Source organism: Oryctolagus cuniculus, chromosome 13, assembly GCF_051225735.1.
Source record: "Oryctolagus cuniculus isolate XC-2025 breed Fujian yellow rabbit chromosome 13, ASM5122573v1, whole genome shotgun sequence".
In the NCBI taxonomy this organism is placed as follows: domain Eukaryota; kingdom Metazoa; phylum Chordata; class Mammalia; order Lagomorpha; family Leporidae; genus Oryctolagus; species Oryctolagus cuniculus.
Window position 1 is genome coordinate 22506803 of NC_142879.1, and position 22936 is coordinate 22529738.

Genomic DNA, 22936 nt, shown 5'->3' on the forward strand with positions numbered 1-22936 from the left:
GAAGGTCTGAGAGTTAATTCACTTGGCTTGTGTTTGCATGGCACGGACTGTGAAACTGCCGGAGACTCTTCCGTACAGATCTAAGGACAGCCTGGTGTGAGGTTGTGAGAGGTTGTGCTGACAGAAGGAGCAGGCACACACACATTAAGTACACTTGCTTGGGTGTTTCAGTAGAGGCTGCTGCTCTTCAGCACCAGCTGCCAAGCAGTCCTGAATGGCAACCCTCTGTCTCTAGGTATCGATTAAAAGGCCAGCCGACTAGTCAGTGTGTGATTTTTGGACAGCAAGCTGTTTGGACCAAGATGCCTGTATGTGAGAGTAAGTAAGGCCTCTGTGGGTTGGTCAGAGGTTCAACAGCACCCTGTGTTCTCAACTCTACTAGAAGCTTCTGGTGCCAATGCTATTGTAGCAACTCTTAGAGAGCAAAGAACTGCTAGAGAGGCTCGAGTCTTCACTGACGCGCCCTTCAGTCACCCACTTACGCTCTGCTTCCTCAGGTCAAGCAGGTTTCTAGACTTTCCCTTCTCTGAAAGCAAAGCAGACTTTCTGTTTTTTCTTCATTTTACAATTTTTCAACATTTTCCCCATTCACTTCAAATGTAGACATGACATACATACTCATATAAACCATTTTTCCTTGAAATCAGAGATATTAATATCACAGAGGGATTCAAGACAGTTATCATAGCATGGGGATAGAAGAGTATATTGTCATTTAAGTGGTATGTTCAGTGAAGCAAGATTTATAGCTAAATTGGTACAACATCCACATAGTTTTTATACTTTATTTATTAGTTTCCCAACATTTGCAGCAAAATGGATGGAACTGGAGATCATTATGCTTAGTGAAATAGGCCAATCCCAGGAATGCAAACTTTTTAAGTCATCTACATCAGCCATATACATGAAGGGGGTTGTGGATTTGGTAAAAGAAACCAAGGATCAGGCCGGCACCGCGGCTCACTAGGCTAATCCTCCACCTTGCGGCACCGGCACACCGGGTTCTAGTCCCGGTCGGGGTGCCAGATTCTGTCCCGGTTGCCCCTCTTCCAGGCCAGCTCTCTGCTGTGGCCCGGGAGTGCAGTGGAGGATGGCCCAAGTGCTTGGGCCCTGCACCCCATGGGAGACCAGGAGAAGTACCTGGCTCCTGCCATTAGATCAGTGCGGTGCGCCGGCCGCAGCAGCCATTGGAGGGTGAACCAATGGCAAAAAGGAAGACCTTTCTCTCTGTCTCTCTCTCTCACTGTCCACTCTGCCTGTTAAAAAAAAAAAAAAACCACAAGGATCAGCACAGTAGATTTACTCAGGAATGAAGTTTTTATGTCATACTTTTAGTTTAAATTGCATTAGCTGCCTCAATTGATTCATTACAGATTCAGATCTCTCTGAATTTGGACTTGGGTGGGGAGGGTGGTGTTAAGCAAATCTAATACTTCCTTTGTTTGCAGCATACCTGTGATCTTGTTATTTCTCTCTGTGATTTCTCTAGGAATTTTTTGCCCACGGCCGCCTCCTATTCCCAATGGAAGACACATAGGCAGCTCTTTAGCCAACGTTCCGTATGGAAGCATAGTCACTTACATTTGTGACCCAGGTCCAGAGAGAGGCGTGAACTTCATCCTTACTGGGGAGCCCACTATCCGTTGCACAACTGACAGCCATGAGGCCGGGATCTGGAGTGGCCCCGCCCCACGCTGTGAACTTGATACTGCTACCATTCAGTGTCCACATCCTCAGGTCCGAAGAGGACGAATATTAACTGGGCAGAAAGCCCGATATTCCTATAATGACACCGTGGTATTTGTTTGCATGTCTGACTTCACCTTGAAGGGCAGCCAGCGAATCCGATGCAGTGCCCAGGGCACGTGGGAGCCGCGGGAACCAATCTGTGAAAAGGGTAGGTGTTGGGGCTGCTCTGTGGCATAGGAGGCTAAGCCTCACCCTGCAGCACTGCCACATCCCATATGGACACAGGTTCATGTCCTGGCTGCTCCACTTCTGATCCAGCTCTCTGCTGTGGCCTGGAAAAGCAGTAGAAGATGGCCCAAGCCCTTGCGCCCCTGCAAGGAACCTCCTGGCTCCTGGCCTCGGATCTGCCACCTGGGGAGTGAACCAGCAAATGGAAGACCTCTCTCTCTCTCTCTCTCTCTCTCTCCCTCCCTCCCTCCCTCTGTCTGTAACTCTGCCTCTTAATTAATAACTCAATATAATCTTTTTAAAAAAGAAAAGGGTAGGTGTCCCAGTACTCAAAATGGTGCTACTGATGCTCCTTCTTGACAAGGTAGAGGAAGAGGCTGTGGGCCTCAGGAGGGCCTTTTCTAATTGCTGCTGCCCTCATGTATACCAGATACTGTGAGCTCTGTGTAGGGGATCTGTCAGCACAATCCCCTCCACCCCCACCCCCACCCCCGCCACACACACACACACACACACAGCACTGTTTCATTTTGTGGGAATATGCTTGGGGAAAAATATTAGGGATCATTAAGTTGCCTATTTCTTTGGAAGGAAAAAAAACTGGTAGAAAAATGCTTGTTGGTCTGAATGGTGAATTGTAAAAGCTCTCTTTCCAGCAGTACATCAGACTCTCCCATACAAACACACATGATGGTTCCTTAAGGTGGGGAGAGGCAGGACAGGAGTCACAGCACCAAGTGGAAACAGAAGGGGACCTGCAGTGGCCCATGTGCAGGAAAGGACAAAAGACTGAGAAAAACTCATCTAAAATTATTCAAAAACGGAGCTGTAAGATGCCCCCTGTATTATATGACTGCAACCAGAGTGGACTTGCAACATTGTTGGCAATTTCTGTGTCTGTTTCTTTCTGTTATTGTTTCCTTTACAAGTGTTTTGTTTTGTTTTGATTTTCCTTTCTCTTAGAATGCCAGGCCCCTCCTAAAATCCTCCATGGGCATAAGGAAGATACGCACTTGACCCACTTTGACCCTGGAACATCTGTAAAATATAGGTGTGACCCTGGCTATGTGCTCGTGGGAAAAGAATCCATACAGTGCACCTCTGATGGGGAGTGGACACCCACTGCCCCACAATGCAAAGGTACCAAGCTTCAAATGTAGATGTTTTGCTGATTTTAAGCTTGCCTTGAGTTGATTTCTTATCCTTGTCTCTCGTTTTTTTTTTTTTAGTGGCGGAGTGTGATCCCATAGGAAATCAACTCTTTAAAAAACCCCAGGATGGATTTGTTAGACCAGATGTTAGCTCTTCTTGTGATGAAGGGTGAGTGAAGGCTGTTGCTGCCTGAACTGTGTCTGGCTTATCAGGCACACCGTGAGCTCTATGGAAGAGTTTATGCCAAAGGTCTTCCTGTCACGTGATCTTTGAAGTGTCAGTCATCCTACACCTCTGTGCATGGAAACTATGCCTGTGCAATAGATGGGTGGTGCTGAGGCTGACTATACTTTTGTTGCTATTGCTTTCTGTCCTGAAAGTGGTGAGTCTGCTTTGGAGTCAAAAGCTCTTGCTTGGTCTAGTGGTCACCAGATGGCCAAATGACTCTTTACTCTCTAGGTACCGGCTAAGTGAGAGCGTCTATCAGCTATGTCAAGGTACAGTTCCTTGGTATATGGAGATTCGTCTTTGTAAAGGTGAGTAGCAAAAATGACAGAGGAGCTAAAATAATGTGAGATCTGTGCATATCCTGGGAGATTTCTGTTTTAGGTGATGCTATGGGAAGTAGAGCCTTAGATTCTATTAACTTTGTTGACAGAGGGGCATAGTTTCGCCACGTCTTCCTGTTGTCACCTTTTCCTACTTCAGTTTGTTAAGTTAAATGTATTTAAAGACTGATTCTCTTTTTTTTTATTTACAGTTACAATAGTAATGATAGTAATAAGTATATGAGATACTACCCTTCATTTGGGGGTTTATGGTGGTTTAGGGGATTGGTGTCAGGTTGGAACTCAGATTCTGTTTCTATTGCTTAATAGCTGTATGATGCTGGGCAGTTGATAGAACTTCTTTGAGCACTAGTCACTCATTTGTTAAGCTGGCACGGAACTACAGTCTAAATTTGCACAAGACAACATCCGTTTTGGATGACAAAACTGCCTGGCCCAAGGCAGGCCTAATCAACAGTAAATATTCTCAGTTAACCCTTACACTATCATATCACTTGCACAGAGATGGCACCCAGAAAGTGGAATTCTATCCCCTATGCCTTTTACTTCCCTATTGGGTATTTAAAAATAATTTTTTTTAAATTAGCAACTGACTGCTGGGCCTTACTGCCTTATATGATGTGGATTAGCATGTTAACGTGTTCACTTTTTAAAAATTCCTTTAAACATTTATTTATTTACTTGAAAGGGAAGGGAAGGGAAGGGAAGGGAAGGGAAGGGAAGGGAAGGGGAGAGGAGAGGAGAGGAGAGGAGAGGAGAGGAGAGAGAGAGAGAGAGAGAGAGAGAGAGAGAAGAGAGATGTCTTTTTAAATATTTGTTGAAAGCCAGAGTTATATATAGAGAGGGAGAGACAAAGAGAGGTATCTTCCATTCACTGGTTCACTCCCCAAATGGCCACAGTGGCCAGGGCTGGGCCAGGCTGAAGCCAGGAGCCAGCGGCTTCTTCTGGGTCTCTCACATAGGTGGCAAGGACCCAAACACTTGGGCCATCTTCCGCTGCTTTTTCTAGGCCATTAACAGGAAGCTGGCTGAGAAGTGGAGCCGCAGGGACACGAACTGATGTCCATCTGGGATAGGCAGCAGTTTTACCCTCTACACCACAATGCTGGCCCCAGCAGGTTCACTTTTAATAGATATTTCATTCCTGTGAAATCGGTTTAAATAGAATTCTACATACATAATGAGCTTTGATATAACTCACACCAAGTAAACTCACCCATACCCTCCAGAAAACAACAGGGGCATAGCCAGCTTTGTTTATCTTCTTTGGTGTCTAAAGCTGCAGTAGAATTCTGTAGTATCTTTTTCTCTCTCCAGAGATCACCTGCTCTTCACCCCCCACCATCTACAATGGGACACACACAGGGAGTCCCTCAGGAGATATTCCATATGGAACCACCATCACTTACACATGCAATCCTGGGCCTGAGACAGGAGTGCAATTCAGCCTCATTGGGGAGCCCACCATTCGCTGCACAAGTGATGATCAAAAGAGGGGCATCTGGAGTGGCCCTGCTCCCCTCTGCTCTCTCTCCACCCCTGATGTCCAGTGCTCACACGTCCACGTTGCAAATGCACACAGGATAGCTGGCAAGGAAGCCCCGTATTTCTACAACGACAGTGTGACATTCGAGTGTAACCCTGGATTTACCTTGAAGGGCAGTAGACAGATTCGCTGCAAGGCCAATAACGTCTGGGATCCTGAAATACCAGTTTGTGAAAAAGGTAAAAACTCACTGGGGTGGGGAGTAGAAAGGTGCTACCTCTTCTTGTTTCGTATCTCCCACCCAAAGTCATGGACAAAGACAAGGGTCTCAGATTACTTTTTGCATTTCTTCCACCCTGTAGTAGAATGCTCTGGATGTGTTGAGTGTGTTCTTTATGTAAGTGGTGACTTGGATCTGGGACATATTCAGAGTAGATAATGAAAGGGTCTTTGTAAAGAGACCTACTTTCTTTAAAAGAACAGAAAAAAACTCAGTGATGAATTAGTTTCACAGCTGCAGATGGTCTGTTAAGTGTTGTATGCTTAGTGTGAGTAGAAATCTCTCTGTGCTAGTATTTATGTGGGGGGTCTTCAGGCTGCCAGCCACCTTCCAGGCTCCCACACGGTCAGCATACGGGTGCAAGTATGGTCCTTTTTGTCTCTGGGATGAGTGTAGACTATGCTTGTGACCCTGAGTACTTGCTTGTGTGAAACAAACCCATTCACTGTGTGCCTTTGGGAAGCGGGGAGTCCTTCTGCCCCATGGTGTGAAGGTACTTTCAGTCCTAGAGTTGTCTTTCCCTTGGGTATGAAGCAGCTGGAACTAATTCCAACCTTGCCCCTCCAGAGGCATGCCAGCCTGTGAGAGATCCTCAAGAACTTTTGGCTGATTTACGTGTGGAGTTAGTTAATGCGACCTGTCAAGATGGGTGAGTCTAAGCTGATCCATTCTGAGAAAGAAAGATCCTCCCGTTGGGTTGTGCATTAACTCCATGCCTGGGTGACTCCCTTTGGAGGGTCTTCACTACTACACCCACAGAGAACGGGAAATTCCAATGTCCCTAACCAGCATCCCTAACTTTTCAGTTCTTTTTTTTTTTTTTTTTTTTTTTTGACATGGAAAGCACTGTCCTGCCAGTGACTCTAAGTCTAATGTAGTTTTCTTATTTGGAGGACTGAGAATTTTCATATATTTGTGGTTTGAAGAGGCTAGGTTGTAAAGACATGGTATTGGAAAGAAAATGTATCATAATCTGTCTGTCTAGGTACCATTTGGCTGAATATGCTTATCACAAGTGTCAGGATGTCGAGAAAGGAATCTGGCTCCAAAAGACTCCAGTTTGTGAAGGTAGGTTAGAAAAAACACTGACAGTGGCAGTAGGGGGTCAGACATCAGCCTCTGAAAAGCTGACCACAACTATTTCAAATCCATGTGTCTCCCACTGTGTAAGTAAGATGGGGAAATCTTTCAGTGTTGAGTCAGCACTGGCAAACAATGCTGTCAAGTAGGAACTGGGTATTGGCCACTTGTCTGCTAATTTTGCTAGAGATAAAAAGCAAACTCCAGATTTCTAAGTCATGGTAACATAGCTACATTTTTTTCTTTCATTAATATTTTACTGTATTTTTAGATTTCTTTGGGATGAGTGTCTATTGTGCGTATAACTACATTTAATAGAACTATTTTTTTAAAAGCACAATCTAGGTTCCAAAATTCAAATAACTTTCTAGCTATGTGAAGTATATACAGTAGTGTTGTGTCTTTGTACCTGAGTTAAGACTGTCCATTTGGATGTACTAGCCAAACTAGAATTCCCTGTATCTCTTTCACAGTTATTCACTGTCAACCTCCACCAGTGATTGAAAACGGGAGGCACACCAGCGGGATGACACAACAGTTTCGTTATGCCAGTGAAGTCTCTTATCAGTGTGACCAAGGATTCTACCTTCTGGGCAAGAAAACTTTGCAGTGCAGAAGTGATTCCAAAGGACGTGGGTCTTGGAGTGGCCCTCCCCCACAGTGCTTGCACTCTCCTCCTGCAACTCAGTGTCCTGACCCAGACGTCAGAAATGGCCACAAGCTCAATAAAACTGCCTCTGAATATTCCCACGGTGACACAGTGAACATTGCCTGCAATCCTGGCTTCCTGCTGATTGGCAGTCCCTTGATTAGGTGTCATACGGATAACACGTGGATTCCAGGTGTACCAGCTTGTATTAAGAAGGGTAAGAGATTTTCAGGGATGAAAGGTGGGATGTTGTACAAAATAAAGAAAAAGGAGCTTTGAGTACGTCCTTGCCATTTTGCCTACATAAAAGCACCTAAAGTCTAAAGCAGCCATGTGGCTTTGTAGCACCTCTGCCTTCTGGAGGGCTGTGCTATCAGCCAGAAAGAGAGCTTTGGGTGTTCTGGTGGCTGAGGCCAGCCATCAAACCCACTGAATCATTTTCCCTGTCATTTAGTTATCAGTTTGCAGCCTTATGCCTGTCAGTGGCCATCTATAGCTCAGGCTGCCATCGGGCGGCCTGAGAGCTGATCTTCACTCCCCAGAACAGATTTCTTTGGCCAGCATAGTGGTCTTCATTTAAGTGAAAGTAAATAGCCCAGACTAGTTAATAAACCTGCAAACAAGGAGAGCCCGCTTTGCTTCCCTGCAAGGCCCTGGCAATGTGAGTGAGCAGTGGCTGCCATAGAAGGATAGGGGCTCTCTGATTTGTCTTATGTGGAAACTTCCCTTGCTAGCTCTGAGAGGCATTTGAATGTATGATCCTTAGACTGCAGCCTGTCTGCTGTTCAAAGGGAAAAGGAGAGTATGTTGCTGGCTGATAGATCCCAGTTGTGGACCATGGCCACCAGTGTTTCAGTATCTTACTTGTGACCCTTCAGATCATACATGAGCTAGGTGGGAGATGCACATCTCTGTTTAGCAGTGCCTGGTCTACATGGGATGCATGTATGTGTCTGGATGTCAATTAGTAGCCTTGTTTCCTGTCGCCTTTCTGTATCACTATCAATAGTGCTGGCTATGTATTCCTCTGTGCTGAATTAAAGATCCTTTCTTATTGGTCTCTAAGCTTTATTAAGGTGCCAGCCTCCACCTGAAATCCCCAACGGAAGTCATAATGGTGGACATCTAACTCTATTTCCCCCTGGAAAATCGATCACGTATAGCTGTGACCAAGGCTACCTGCTGGTGGGAGAAGCACATCTTCTTTGCACTCATGAAGGAACCTGGAGCCAACCTGCCCCTTATTGTAAAGGTGCATTGTCTATTTTTCCATCTTATTATTAAATGAAATTTGTCCTAAATCGATAGTTCAGATAGGTGATTTCAACTTAAAACAATCAAAGAAATGCAATAGTTGGATCTTTTAATTAAGTTCATTTAACTGAATTAATACAAATATAATTCTATAAAACACTTTCCTGCATCTACATAACCAGGTGGTTCTAAATTTCCCTTTGTTAATGCATTGAATGAGTCACTGATAGTCTAATGTTAAACCAATACATTATTAAATGTTTTAACTGTATTAAACATTAATTAATCTAAATATTTCAAAATAAGAATGACTTAGACTATCATCTATCTGATGAATGGCTGTGTATGTAATCATTTACATATAGAATGTTGAAGTACTTTTATAAATTAAACTACTAAAGTACAGATTGTATATACACTGTGGTGACTGCTATGATTAGTATGCATTTGACAAAAATGCCAATAAAAAGCACAAAGGACTTTTGACTATATTTCTTGTGAGTTGTGGTGTGGATGTTGTTATATGTTTATAAAAAATTTCAGAGAGCCATTTTTGTTATCATAATGCATATGAACTAGAAGCAGTAAATTAGCACCCGATGTTTGTGGAGCACTGTTTAACATATACCAGCCATGGTACACAATATACCACATGCATTATCTCCTTAATCCTAATGAGATCCACAGGAGGTTGATGTCATTATCATCCCTGTTTTACAGATGAGGTTGCAGTAGCATAGAGAAACTTGTAACTTACATAATGTCATACAGCGAGGAAGCACTAGAGTCGCCACTCAAATCCAAGATCTTACACTGTTGGCCCCTACACTGAAAATATGTAGAAGAAACAGCAATGCATACATTGGTGTGAAGGATTAGAGAGTAAGACTAGCAGCAGCAATTCAGGATGATAGTTCAGAAAGTTCATTACATGTTCAGCCCTCTCCATTTCTCTAGGAAGCCGTATTATTCAGTACTGTTGGCCTAGACTCTGAAGCAAAAGGGAAGAGAATAATAATAGATTGCCTAGAGGTTAATGACAAAGGTGGCTGCCACTAAATATGTGCCTAGAATATCGTTTTATGTCGATGAACCTTTGCTTATTGAGGGTGAAATCCACTGGTTTCCTAAACCTTTCCATTAAGGGCAGTCTGCTTTTTTGGTGAGAGGACAACATGTGATTTGACTTCAATTAGATCCTTTAATTCCAGAGGTAAACTGTAGCTACCCAGAAGCCATGACTGGAATGCAGAAGGCTGTGAAGCCTGGGAAAACATACCAGTACGGAAGCATTGTAACTCTGGAGTGTGAAGACGGGTATATCCTGGAAGGCAGCCCCCAGAGCCAGTGCCAAGACGACCACCAGTGGAACCCTCCCCTGGCTGTTTGCAGATCCCGTAAGTGCAAAGGGCCTCATTGTCTCTGGAGAGGGGAAAATTAGGGAGCTTAACACAGTGACCCCCAAGTTTTCAGTGAAATAGGTCGTCATGACCAGCGGTACACTAACAGATGAACTTAAAATTGGTGGTCTAGTCTAGAAAAAGCACAACTTTCTAAGGGCAGGAGAAGTAAATAAAAAGAAAGAGATATGAGCAAGAACGGAAAGGGAGCAAAACTGAAAAATATCAACCTTGATTTTGGAAAGACTTGCTACAGAGACTTCCCTGCCAGCTGGGTCCTGATTTGTAAGTGTGCACCACTTTGACAGGGAGCTCCCAAAACTCGGGAAGTATTTGTAAGAGAACCTGAGGAACCACTGACTTCGAAGCTGATTGTTACATGGAAGATTATTGTGTTGTTTTTTCTCATTGGAAAACCCGCTAATCTGCCTAATGAAAGTGAAGGGAAAACAGCCCAGTGAGCCCCTACACGAGAAAAGCGTGCAGATAACTCAGGTTTCCAGTGTCTTTACCTGGACTTAGAAGACAAGGGAGTGTTGACTTCTGGGACGTGGCCCAGGACTTTGGGCACCAGGGATCTTGCCGCTAGACCAATGTTTTCAATGATTTCGTGTTCTCTTTAGGCTCACCTGCTCCACTTGCTCCTCTTCTTTGTGGTAAGTTTTCTTGAATATTTGAAGCTCTTCGGATGTTTTGTAAAAATATTTGTTGAACATTATGGTTAGTGGTGCATTAAGCCTGTGATTATAGAGTGGACTGAAATGATGTTTTTGCAAAAATTAAAGAAAAAAGAAGGAAGGGAATTGAGGAAGGAAAAGAAGGAGAGAGGGGAATATGATTATCTTCTAAGAGTTGTATCTATGAAATACATGAAATCTGTTCTCTTTATGTTAATAAAAATTTTTAAAAGACAGAAAACTAAAAAATAGCAAAAAAAAAAAAAATCCACCTGAAGGTGTTATATTCTACCCATTGGTTTTCTCTTCACCTCCCAGGAAATTATATTTTTTGGTGTCTTATGGAAATTTTAATGTACACCTCACATTAAAAATATCACTTTTAGTTAGAGTTAGATAAATGATTAAAACAACCAACTATTCCCAGTTTTTCAATTGAAATAGTTTTCACTAAGTCTTGGTCTTTTGCATACTTTGCTATCAAAACAGGCTGGCTTATTCTGCTACAGGAAAATGTGTTTCACAAATGAGAGTTAGGTGTGTTTATGCAAAAGGATGGGATCCTGGGGTCCTGTGTTCCTAATTTCATCATAGGGATAAGAATGTCACTAACAAAATTGGAGGACATAGAGAGCTCTAACAGAAAGTCGGCTGGAGCCCTGTGGTCACATGCTTAGGGCTCTAGGTTAAACAAAAAGCAGATCAAATCAGAATAGACTTAAGCCCAAATATGATTACTCAAGACTTCAGTGTTTATGACCAAGAAAAGTTAAGTATAAAAGTCATGTAATATTTGCCCCAATTACTTCAAAATGATTTAGCCCAAATTTTTCTAGCCATTGATATTTGCTCTTTTTTTTTTTTCCAATAGGTATTTTTGCAGGTTCTGTATTTCTTATCTTCTTGGTTAGCGTCACCTTATTCATGATAACAAAACACAGAGAACGGTAAGTTCAAATGCAAGTTTGACCAAAATGCACAAAAGATGTTGACTTCTTGCCTGGAAGAAGCATGAGTTGTATGAAATGAATAATGCGAGGTGATAAAAGGAACAGAGTAATGTGGGATTCATAAGAAAGATCATAAAGTGAGGAACTTAATAGCATATTATTCCATCACGTGGATTTCTCTGTGCAGAAACTTTACATTGCTTCCACATTTATTTTGTTGATAAAAATGAGGAAAACTTGCCAGCACCGCGGCTCAATAGGTTAATCCTCCGCTTGCGGCACCGGCACCCCGGGTTCTAGCCCCGATTGCCCCTCTTCCAGGCCAGCTCTCTGCTGTGGCCAGGGGGTGCAGCGGAGGATGACCCAAGTGCTTGGGCCCTGCACCCCATGGGAGACAAGGAGAAGCACCTGGCTCCTGCCATCGGATCAGTGCGGTGTGCTGGCCGCAGCGCGCTGGCCGCAGCGGCCATTGGAGGGGGAACCAATGGCAAAAGGAAGACCTTTCTCTCTGTCTCTCTCTCTCTCACTGTCCACTCTGCCTTAAAAAAAAAAAAAAAAAAAAAAAAAAAAGGAAAACTTTTGATACAATTTTTCCTGTATCTAATTATTTCCTTAGGATAATCACTTTCTAGAGTTACCAAGGATAAATGTATGAGTATTTAATATGTTTAATGTATCACACAATGACCTCTCAGAAAGTTTGTTTTTACTTGATCATATATAAAATTTTAATGTTTCTAAATAGTTTTTTTAAGTTTTTTTCTGTTTCATTGGTCTGTTTACCTCTCCATCACAAATCAATTTCTATTTATTAGTATAGTTTTATCCAACTATAATATCTGGTAGGACAAGAACCCCCACTATAATTTTAAGGAATTTCATCTCTCTTTTGTTCTTATGGGTGAGTTTTAGAATCATTTGTCATTTCCTAAAAACAGACACATGTTGATTGCATTTAAAACTATAGTCTGTGCGAAATTGGTCTTTCCTATAACATCTTCTCATTCAGAAAGATGGTACACCTTTCTATTTGTTCAAGTGGTCTAACGTAGATATGGAGTTAGATTGTGTTCCACTGCTCTGCTTGTCTCTATGAGCCAGAGCTACTCTACTAATTGTAGTAGTACAATATTTTTCTGATAGTTCAATTTTCTTTTCCTTTAAAATATTTTGAAATTTTCTTCTATTTGTTTTTGCAGATAGGCTATAGAATTGTTCACACCACAACCTCTCTCTCACCCAGAGAAAGAATTGTTAGTTTTTTTTTCACATAAGGCTTTTAGTATCACATGGAACTAAGTGTCCATTTAACAGACATTGGAGAAATCTAGAAAGGTCATCAGATGCGATATCACCCAAAGACTTTCATGCCTGACAAGGAGCTGAAGTTTATCGTGCAGTTAGCAAGGGGATAAAGTGTTCAGATTTTCATATTCAAAAGCAGGGCCAGCGGGAAGGCAGTGGAGGATGGCCCAAGTGCTTGGGCCCTGCACCCGCATGGGAGACCAGGAGGAAGCACCTGGCTGCTGGCCACTTGGGGGGTGACCACTTGGGGGGTGAACCAACGGAAGGAAGATGTTTTCCTTTCTTTTTTTTTTTTTTTTGACAGGCAGAGTGGACAGTGAGAGAGAGAGAGACAGAGAGAAAGGTCTTCCTTTTCCGTTGGTTCACCCTCCAATGGCTGCCAGGGCCCGCGCGCTGCGGCCGGAGCACCGCACTGATCCGAAGCCAGGAGCCAGGTGCTTATCCTGGTCTCCCATGGGGTGCAGGGCCCAAGCACTTGGGCCATCCTCCACTGCCTTCCCGGGCCACAGCAGAGAGCTGGCCTGGAAGAGGAGCAACCAGGACAGAAACCGTTGCCCCGATCAGGACTAGAACCTGGTGTGCTGGCACTGTAAGGCGGAGGATTAGCCTATTGAGCCACGGCGCCAGCCCGGAAGGGAGATGTTTTTCTCTCTGTCTCTCTCTCTCTCTCACTGTCTAACTCTGCCTGTCAAAAAAAAAAAAAAAAAAAAAAAAAGGCAGTGGCAGGGATCAGGATCAAGAGGACGGAACAGATACTAGAGGTATCTTTGCTCTAAGAAGAGAGGATTTCCAGGACTTAGTGACTTGCTGAGTATGGGAGAAGGGGGCACATGGAAGGACTCACATGGAGGTGCGTGGGTAGACCCAGTGATTCCCCCAGGGAGGAGAAGGGCAGGTTTGTGCAGGGCGATGACGAGCTCGGCTCTGACCTGTCACATGGGTGACCTGTCACCCACGATAGAGGACGGGACGGGGCCTGGACTCAGGAAGGTGATGATTAGATCACTGCAGGTGCCTTGAGACCAAAAAGCACAGAAAAGGTAAAAATGGGGATGAGGCAGGGGGAGAAGGAACAGTCAGAACTAGGAGGAAAACTAGGAGAGAGTAACTTCACAGAATTCAAGGGAGCAGAGTTCTCAGAAAAAAAAAGGGGGTGTGTGTCATTTGCATGGCCTTCCTCAAAGGAAGTTAGAAGATAATTTTAGCCAAGACTTATTGGAAATTTAAATAAATAGGAAATGTGGTATCTATCTCTTCCCTTCATGACACTAAGTCTGCTATCACAGCACTGCATGTACAGGAAAATTTGCAAATTTGGGGAATGCCTACAAGCTCAAAGAATTCAGATGTTTCAGTATGGCTACTGTTTGTTAATATGATTGTATCCTGTCCTAATCAGGTATTTAAGAGCTTAAATTGACACAAACTAAAGGTATATTCTAACTTAAATTTCTAAGTTTCACTCGTTTTATTACCATCTTCCAACTTATTTTCTGATTCATTGATATAGGCATTTGAGTTGCTTTAAATAATTTTTATAAATGACATGAGTAATAAATCATCTAAAAATGAATGTCTAATGACAAAGTTAAATATTTTAAAAATCATCAAAACATTTGAAAGAAACTATGCTATTCTTTTCTGATCATCTAAAATATCTTAACAAAGTCTAAATCTCATATTGACCTAAAATTACCATTTTATAATGTTATTAATATATTTCTAATAAACTGATCTTTTAGAGAAGATAGTTAGTGGCTTACCATTTGTCCCCTTAACAGTAATCTTTTCTCCCCAGTAATCTTAGAATACTTTAGAGTTCTACATGATAGTATAAATTGTTTTATTACTTTCACTAATTCTGACATTGTGGCATTACAAGCAGTCATGTAGGCACACTGTCAAAGGGTAAAAGTGAAAACTTTCTCTTGAAATCATTTAAAATTTTTAGTGCTGACTGTAAGAATTTTGAGTTAAATATATATATAAATTTCCTTTTAAGTTAGGCTGGAAGTCTGTGTCCCAAAAGGGTAAAGTTATGATCACATCCTAAAATAAAAGCTTCTTTTCCATTTTTTCCTAAAATTTATCGTTGTTAGTTATTAAGAGTCCGGGATCTGGGGTAAAGCCACCCAGTGTCTGTTTCTGACTTGGACATTTCAAGTCTAGTCCATCATTGTTTTGTTATTTTCTGTGCCTTTCCAAAACAGACAGTGTCCTGGTTTACTTCATGGGATCCTTAAAATAATGAGATGAACTCATCCATGAAAATTACTCTATACTGAGAATTATGAGTGGCAAACAACTGTTACATCTTTATAGGAATTGTGGTCAATGAGTAAAGATTTTTTTTTTCTCCTTTCTCCAATTCAGGAATTATTATACAAATACAAGCCCTAAAGGAGGAGCTGGTCATTTAGAAACACAAGAAGTATATCCTATTGATCCATACAACCCAGCAAGTTAATCAGAAGACCAACTGGTACCTATTGAAATTGAAATGTTTTAATTAATTTGTCAAAACTGCCTTCAGTTTATCCTTGCCAATTAGCAAAGTACTGAATATATATGGTTCTGACTATTGTGTAAGTTTTTGGCAAACATGCATAGCAATTGTTAATTTATCTAGTACACATTGCCAAACAATGTTCCAGTTCTTTAAATCCATTCAACAAATATTTAACTAAATAGCAAAATAACTAAGAGTAAAGCAAGTAAGAAGATGCAAAATACTGTAAAAGAATAAGGCAATAAAAGGGGATAGGGAGAACAAGGTGGCTGCCAGGAAGTCCTTACTAAGAAAATGGCATTTGCGCAAAGATCAGAGGGAAGTAGAGTGGCTGCAGGGGAACAGCATTCCAGGAAGAAAGAATAGGAGATGCAGAGGGCATAATGCGGGGTGTACCTCCTGTGTTGGAGACACAGCATGAGCCCAGGGTAACCTCCAGTAGGATGATCACAGGGGAATCGGGTAGAGAGGAAATCAGAGAAACAAGGAAGGGATAGTGGGGAGAAGAAAATCATACAGACCATGCTAGGTTAGTGTGTTGAGTTGAGCTTGGTTTTTATCCTAAGATGGGAAACATTAGAAGGTTTTGATAGAGAAGCAACACAAATTATGTTAACTGCTACTGATAAGAAGAGACTACAGGAAGCAAAGGATGGAAGATGGGGGATCAGTGAAGAGTATATTGCAATAATCTAGGCAAGAAATCATGAGTGGCTACCACCAAGTTGGAGAGAAGAGTTCAGATTGTGTATGTATTTTCAAAAGAGTGACAATAGGATTTACCAACGGTATCTCAGTGTAAAAGAGAAAAGGAGTCATTGATAATGCAAGGGGTTTTGGTCTAAGCAAGTGGAAGGCTAGAAATATCATGATTGAGAATGTGTAGAGCAGGATTAGGGAGAAAAATTAGAAGTTCCATTTTGGAGATGTTAATTTGAGATGTTTAATAGACATCCAAGTAGAAGTGTCAATAAGGTAGCTGATATACAAGTCTGAATATCAGGAAATGGATCCAGGCTGGAGATACGCAATTGAGCCTCATCAGTGCATGGCTGTATCTAATGACAACACTGAACAAGACCACTAAGAGGGTGAAAGAGGCTAGGGGAGAGACAGTCTGAGTACTGAGCCCTGGATCCTCCTACATTAGAAGTCAAGGATGGGGCTGGCACTGTGGCATAGCAAGTAAAGCTGGCATCCCAAATGGATGTAATCTATAAAATAGAAAGTTACCACCTCTCCCCTCTTACTTAGTACCATAAATGAGGCTTCGCACAGCTCTGTGGCAGCTGAGGACGAGCAGGTTACTTTCTGTGATGAGTTGTAGAAAAGGAAAGGGGAGAACAAGGGAGACCATGTCAGAATGAACTCCAATCAAGATTAGGGCGGGCCCAGAGGCAAGCCGTTAGGTAAATAGGTATTGAATGAATGCACAAATATGAGAATGTTGCTTACATTTCCTTATTTGGTTTTATTAATATTCATTAATATAAATTGTAGTTCTTATTTGTTCCAGATCATACTATTTGAAGACCTCCTAGTAGAAGAATGTCTTCTAATAGACTCAATGCTTCATTGGATTACAGCTATAATCAGTGTATAGAGAGAACATTAACTGTCTGATTGTTTAAACTTGGAGCTGCACCGCTGCTATTCATGCCGCCTCCTGAACACAAGTGATCTATTTCAGTGTGTTCCGTGCTTAGAATCCAATTGAACACTGGTTGGAAAGAAACCAGCTAATATCAGCAACTCTCTTTGTGGTCTCAATGTCAATGAAATCATTCATAAGCTATATAACCTCCAAATGCACCTTTTCTCAAGCAGAACAGAGAACGTTGGCTTGATGGTAAAGAAAGGAGCCCAGTCTCACTGCCATGTGCTCTTCAAGGAGTTTCTGAAGACTGATGGGATATGTGCCTGAAGCCAACTATCAGCAACTATATGGATCTCAAAGTGTCACCTTTTAAAGGCAGGCACTAAAAAGAGATCTCATATAAAGACCCATCTTCTTTTCATAAGACATACTTACTGCTACCATATGCTTTGAGTTATAATGTGGTTGTAATTATTTAAGTTAAGTGGGAGGTATTTCCTGTGGTTACGATGGCCATACTCTTATTGGGAAGTGTGCTTGTATTTTAACAGCAGCTTCCTCCTCCAACATCATTAAACATCTCACTTGTATCCCCACTTGGTTCGAGTTTTCTCACAATACATACTTTCCATGCTCACTCAGTAATTCCAATTTTCATAAGTATTGTGAAATTATAGAAGTTAAGTTTTAATTCTAAATTTTTGGTATACAACTCAAGCTTTGGATATATCCTTAGCAGTTTTGTCATAAGCTCCAGTTGCTTGTAAAATGTCATTTAATTATGTATTAATAAATTATATCTATTAAATTGACATATAATTTTTTTCTGGAGGCAAATCTTGAATAACAGATATAGTCCTATTTTTTTTAGAGTTCATGATGTAATAGTTATTTATTCTGTATCCCACAACTTGGTCATTATAACACTACTCTCATCCAAAAACTTAAATTCCCTTGCCCTCAAGACTTTCTCGGATTTTCCCACCCAACAGCTTCCCTTGGCTCTCTTGTCCTCCTCCATTGTATTATACATCCACCTAGTAACTTCCTCTGTTCCAACATTTAAACTATTGGGAAAACAAAACCTGGCTTACTGGTAACTACAAATTCACCCTCTCCACCTTCTCCTAGACTAGGTATGCAGTCAGCATCTGCTTTTGTTTTTATGTGATAGAAAATACATAAAATTTATCATCTTACATTTTAAAGTGTAAAGTGTTACAGCTCAGTAGGGTTAAGTATATATTCACATTGTTGTGCAACAGATCTCCAAAACTATTTACTATTGTAGCAAGTTTAATACTGTCACATTGAAACTCTAGGAACACAAATAACAACTTCCTATCTCCTCAGCTTCTAGTAGCCACCATTCTTTCTGTTTCCAAGAATTTGACTATTTTAGATACCTGATGTAAGTGAGATAATGCAGTATTCATTCCTGACTGGTTTATTTCACTTAGTACAAAGTCGTCAAGATCCATCCGTGTTGCGGCATGTGACAGGATCTCCTTGCTCTTTGAGACTGAATAATAGTCCATTGCTTGTGGCTACTACATCCTGTTTAGCCTTTCATCCGTGGAAAGACCTTTGCGTTGCTTCCACCTCTTAGCTCTGTGCGTAATGCTGCCATGAAGCTATCTGTGCTGCAAATCTCTCTTCAGACACTACTTTTGATTCTTTGGGATATTTACCACAAAGGGGGCACTGTTCAGCGCTGATTGCACTCCCTCACATTACCTGTTCACTCACTCCAACCCATCCACTCCACTCTACCTGCATTTCTCCTTCTCTGAGCAGATGTGAGAACATCTGAGGACAGTTCTCCAAGCCTCCTTTCCCTTGACCTCCATGCTTGCCTGCTCCATTCATGCCCTTCTTAGTTCCTTCCCCAATCTGTCTCTCCCTGGACACTGCTCCAACAGTGATGTCCTGTCCCATCATTGCTCCTTCTACCCACCCACAAACCTCCCAAACCAGGAGTGACAGAAATCTATCTCATTCTGGCTTAGACCTGATCCAAATGTTATGGTACAGTATGTAAAAGACCAAGGCTGTACTTGTCGTCTGTCAAACAGGAATTAAATATTCAAACAGTGTCCTCAATCTATTCTATCTCTAGTTCTCCTTTCCATTGATGGCTTCATTGTCTGACAGACCCTTCCTAAAAATGGGTAAAATGTCTGTTCTCCATGTCAAACCCCTGGCTGTCTGCTCAGCATTTCATCACAAAGAGCTTGCTTGTCCAGTATCTCCTTCAAAAGTCCCCTCAATGGCTCATTTCTCCAAACAGGGTCATGCTCTCCCAAATGAACCAATTATTATGACAGTGACATAAAGACAGATGACAAAGCCTGAGTGGCCTGCATTGCCTTGGAGCTGGGGTTGGTATTGGTCCATCTCATTCTACAGTGGGGCAGTTGTGTTCCCCAGAGTACATCTGGCATTGTCTGGAGACATATTTGGTTGTTACAACTGGCAGAGGAGAAGTGTCTGGGACCTCATGGGTAGAGGCCAGAGTTACCCCAATACATGTTACAGTTCACAGGACATTCCCACAACAAATGATTATCTGCTCCAAAACATGAAAAGTATTGAAACTGAGAAACCATAGTGTACTTGACCCCCACTGAACCACAGCAAAGAGGGGACTTCCCAAGGGAAAAATCTGGGGGCAAATTTCAGAGAAAGGGATTCATTTAAAGTAAGAGATACCTACCCCATCCTCCACTCAAATCTTCCCCAAGCCATCCATGATTCTCTTTTAAACTAAATCTCTGCACCACTGAAGTTTCTGAGAGTGGTTGACCTTAGCTGTCTCTATCGTTGCACCCATTCATTCATTCATTCATTCAGTAAATGATCAGGGAAACCCTGTGTATGCTAAGCACTGGTCAGATCATGGGAGGTGACAGTGACAGATCAATGCATCCTCATGCAGCTTTCAGCCCAGTGGGAAAAGACCAACAGGAGGCATGTTCTCAGATGGCAATAGACTGAAATACTAAGCATGATGGGAATAAAATGAAAAAATAAGCCTATACAGTGGGAAAAGAGGAAAGTTAGTTCTGAATGAATGTGTCATTCTAAACAGTGGCCAAAAAGGTTTCATTGAGAAGGTAACACTTGAGCAAAAGAACCCATGCAGGTGAGGAAAGGGCCATGTGGACATTCACCCATGTAAACAGCAGTCCAGGTAAAAGGGATATTAATGGTTGGCAGGGGAGTAGAGAACCAAGGAGAAAGTGCACCTGCTGTATTTGAAGAAATGGCTTGTTTCCATGGTGAATCCAGCAGAACAGGGGGAATCATTGATGCTGGAGGGAGAAGAATTTCTGCAGTGATCTCCTTGAGCATGTAAGAGCATATCAAATCCAGTGCATGAGTTCAGGTTGCTCTTGGATAAGGGTGCAAATGGGCACTGCCATACTAACAGAATAACCAGCCACATAGGCCAAATACAGGCATGTGGGTGATGAGAGAAGATAGCAGAAGTTCTCTTTCATTGCTTCTGTTTTCTCAGTGGAAAAAAAAACAAATCTATAAACAGGAATTAAGAATAATGGAGGTAGTGTCAGGGTTCAATGTCAAAATAAAATATGCAACAGTCTTTTAGGAGAATGGGAGGGTAAATGAACTAGACAAATAGTGGTGCACCAGGCAGAATGAGAATGGTACATCTGAGCCAAGATGTCATTAAAGTAAGACTGGTCATCGTGGACACGTTTTTTTCTCCAGGCACATTCAATTTCAGAGGTCCAGAGGCAACATAACAGAGAACTGAGTGTATCTAAGATTGTTGTTTTGCCTAACAAATATGATAAGGGTGAGGGGGCTTAGGGTGTGTGCAAAATAGTGGTTATCATGAAAGAACATGGCATTTAACTTGGTGAGGGTGAAAGTGAAGCACAAAGCAGTAGGGGAAGGGGAACCTTTAGACCTAGCAGTTAAGATGTCATTCACCTGACTCCCACATCAGAGTGTCCCCCCAGTGCCTGGATTCAGTTCCTGGCTCCAGGTCCTGATACAAGCTTTTTGTCAATGCAGTCCCTGGGAGAAGGCAGATGATGGGTCAGATAACTGACCCGTGAGGGGGAAACCTCGACTGAGTTCCTGGCTCCTGGCTCCAGCCCTGGATCTTATAGGCACTGGAGGAATGGGCCACCAGGCAAGAATTTTGTCTACCCATCTCTCTCTGCCTCCTGAATAATAATAATAAATTAAATAAATGAAGGAGGTGAGGCTGAGAAATGGTGGCTGGATCAGCAGGTTTCAGGCACTGAGAGATACAAAGATTTTTGGATTCAATTTCAGGGTACAAGGGGCTGAATCACAAGTGTGGGGTTGTAGCTGGAGAGTGGGGTATTTGTGATTATACAGGAAGTGCAGTTGTATTGACAGGTTCCAGGGAACAGACATGGGCATAACTTGTAGGATACAGTGGAGGGCAAGATCATCACCAGATGTCAAGGCACCAAAGCCAAGTATGTGAAAATACTATTGCTGTGAATATACAAATCAGCAAAGACTGCCACAGGAGTAAGAGTGGAAAAGATGGCCAGGAGCTCAAAGTGAAAGCTTCAAGGAATGATGGGAGAAAGCACATGACAAGAGATGTGGGCTAAAGGAAGAGTTAAGGAGAGGCACATTCTGACAGCATGTGACTAAGGCTGGGGAATTGAACCTTCTTCTCACCCCTTTCCCATGGCCCAGAGAGCAACTTAAAAGGATGGATCAGCTCCTTGAGGAAGGGTATTAGATGGACTGAAGTGGAAATATCATGAGTGATACAATCAAAGTAGATGTTTCTTGCAACTGAGTCTTGAGAGAGATGCTAATGGAAACTAATGAAAAATAGGAAACAAACTAGGCCTTTGGAAGATGGCCCTTTCCCAGTAAGTGAGGGGTGGAGCTGAGACTTCAATAAAGCAGCGTTCCAGAATGTTTGGGTGAAGTAAGGCTGGTCACGCTAGCAGCACCCATTTGCAGCACTGCGTACGTGTGGGTCTCCATTCGCGAAGATGCACTGTGCATACAACTTTTCTGCCTTGAACATCTACCCTCCACAAATCATGCTTCTGCGTGGAGTACAAAGGAATGAGCACATTTACTAAAACACTTGCGACAACACTCGTGTCTCTTCCACCCTCATCTCTCCCCCTCTCTATAGCACTTGGTATTTGGAATTACTCCCCTCTCCACCAACTCGTTCCAGCTCCAGCCTTAGAAGCAACTGACTCTTGCTTCCACCAATTGGTGAATCTGGGATTCTTTCTTAGGGGCCGTGGCCCTACAAAAGTCCATGACTAGAACTAGTGATAGATTGATTGATTGATTGATTGATAGATGCACTGGTAGATAACATCTTTACATTTCTGTGCACTCTATTTATACATTAAAAATAGTTCTATGAAGGGACCCATAGCTTGACCAGTGGGGGAGGGATGTATGCGACACACAGGATCTGGTTCCTTACTTTCCATTCTGATCTTCATCTTGTGTACAGACTCTCCCTCTGCAGCCTCATCAGTTCCTGTGATTCTGACCATCTGCTCTCATGCCTCTTTCAGAAGTCCTCTGGTCAGGCCTTTTTGGAAGCTCAGCCTCACAATCAACAAATTACCCATGTCCCCAACCTGTTCCTAAACATTCCCTGGTCTCCTGGCTTTGACTAGACCCCGTGAGCGCATGCTCAGTCTGTTCCAGCTGTTTACTGTGCCGCTCTCCCCTGATGGTACTAATCCCTCTCCTCCTCCCATTAGCTTCCCACTGTTGCTGTAATGCATTGTCCTGTGGTTTACAAGATCACAGATCTATTCTTTTGTGAAAATAAAAGGTGCAGGCAAGGCTGGTGCTCCTGAAAGCCCAGGGAGTCTTTCTTCCAGCTGAAGGCGCAGGCACTCCCAGGTAGGGCAGCAACACTGGGATCTCTGCTTTCATCATCGCTCCTCCCACGCTGTGCTCCTGCCCTCCTCTTAAAGGATCTCTAGGATCACTCTGGGTTAATCCAGGGCACTCTCCCGACTCCTGGATTTAGTCACATTTGCAAAGCCCCTTTCCCCAGGTGAGGTAACACTCACAGCTTTCAGGGATTGGAACGTGGACATTGCGGGG

General features: G+C 42.5%; 1 protein-coding gene and 1 long non-coding RNA gene across 4 annotated transcripts in view; one reads left to right on the forward strand and one right to left on the reverse strand.

Annotated features, from left to right (window-relative positions):
- Positions 1-17648, forward strand: part of CR2 (complement C3d receptor 2) — a 35824-nt gene extending 18176 nt beyond the window's left edge. Inside the window, exons 5-19 of one of the 2 annotated variants that reach the window (XM_089311406.1) lie at positions 236-318; positions 1490-1897; positions 2881-3057; positions 3147-3237; positions 3529-3605; positions 4956-5363; positions 5972-6053; positions 6390-6472; positions 6958-7350; positions 8200-8385; positions 9599-9784; positions 10411-10443; positions 11336-11411; positions 15093-15201; positions 16729-17648. In XM_089311406.1, the coding sequence (XP_089167532.1) occupies positions 236-318; positions 1490-1897; positions 2881-3057; positions 3147-3237; positions 3529-3605; positions 4956-5363; positions 5972-6053; positions 6390-6472; positions 6958-7350; positions 8200-8385; positions 9599-9784; positions 10411-10443; positions 11336-11411; positions 15093-15186 (2377 nt within the window). In that variant the 3' untranslated portion in view covers positions 15187-15201; positions 16729-17648. The remainder of the gene's footprint in view (positions 1-235; positions 319-1489; positions 1898-2880; positions 3058-3146; positions 3238-3528; positions 3606-4955; positions 5364-5971; positions 6054-6389; positions 6473-6957; positions 7351-8199; positions 8386-9598; positions 9785-10410; positions 10444-11335; positions 11412-15092; positions 15202-16728) is intronic. The other variant, XM_017347821.4, reaches the window with a different exon arrangement.
- The window catches only part of LOC103350988 (uncharacterized), a 183184-nt gene that overhangs the window by 61090 nt on the left and 99158 nt on the right, over positions 1-22936 (reverse strand). The window lies entirely within an intron of this gene.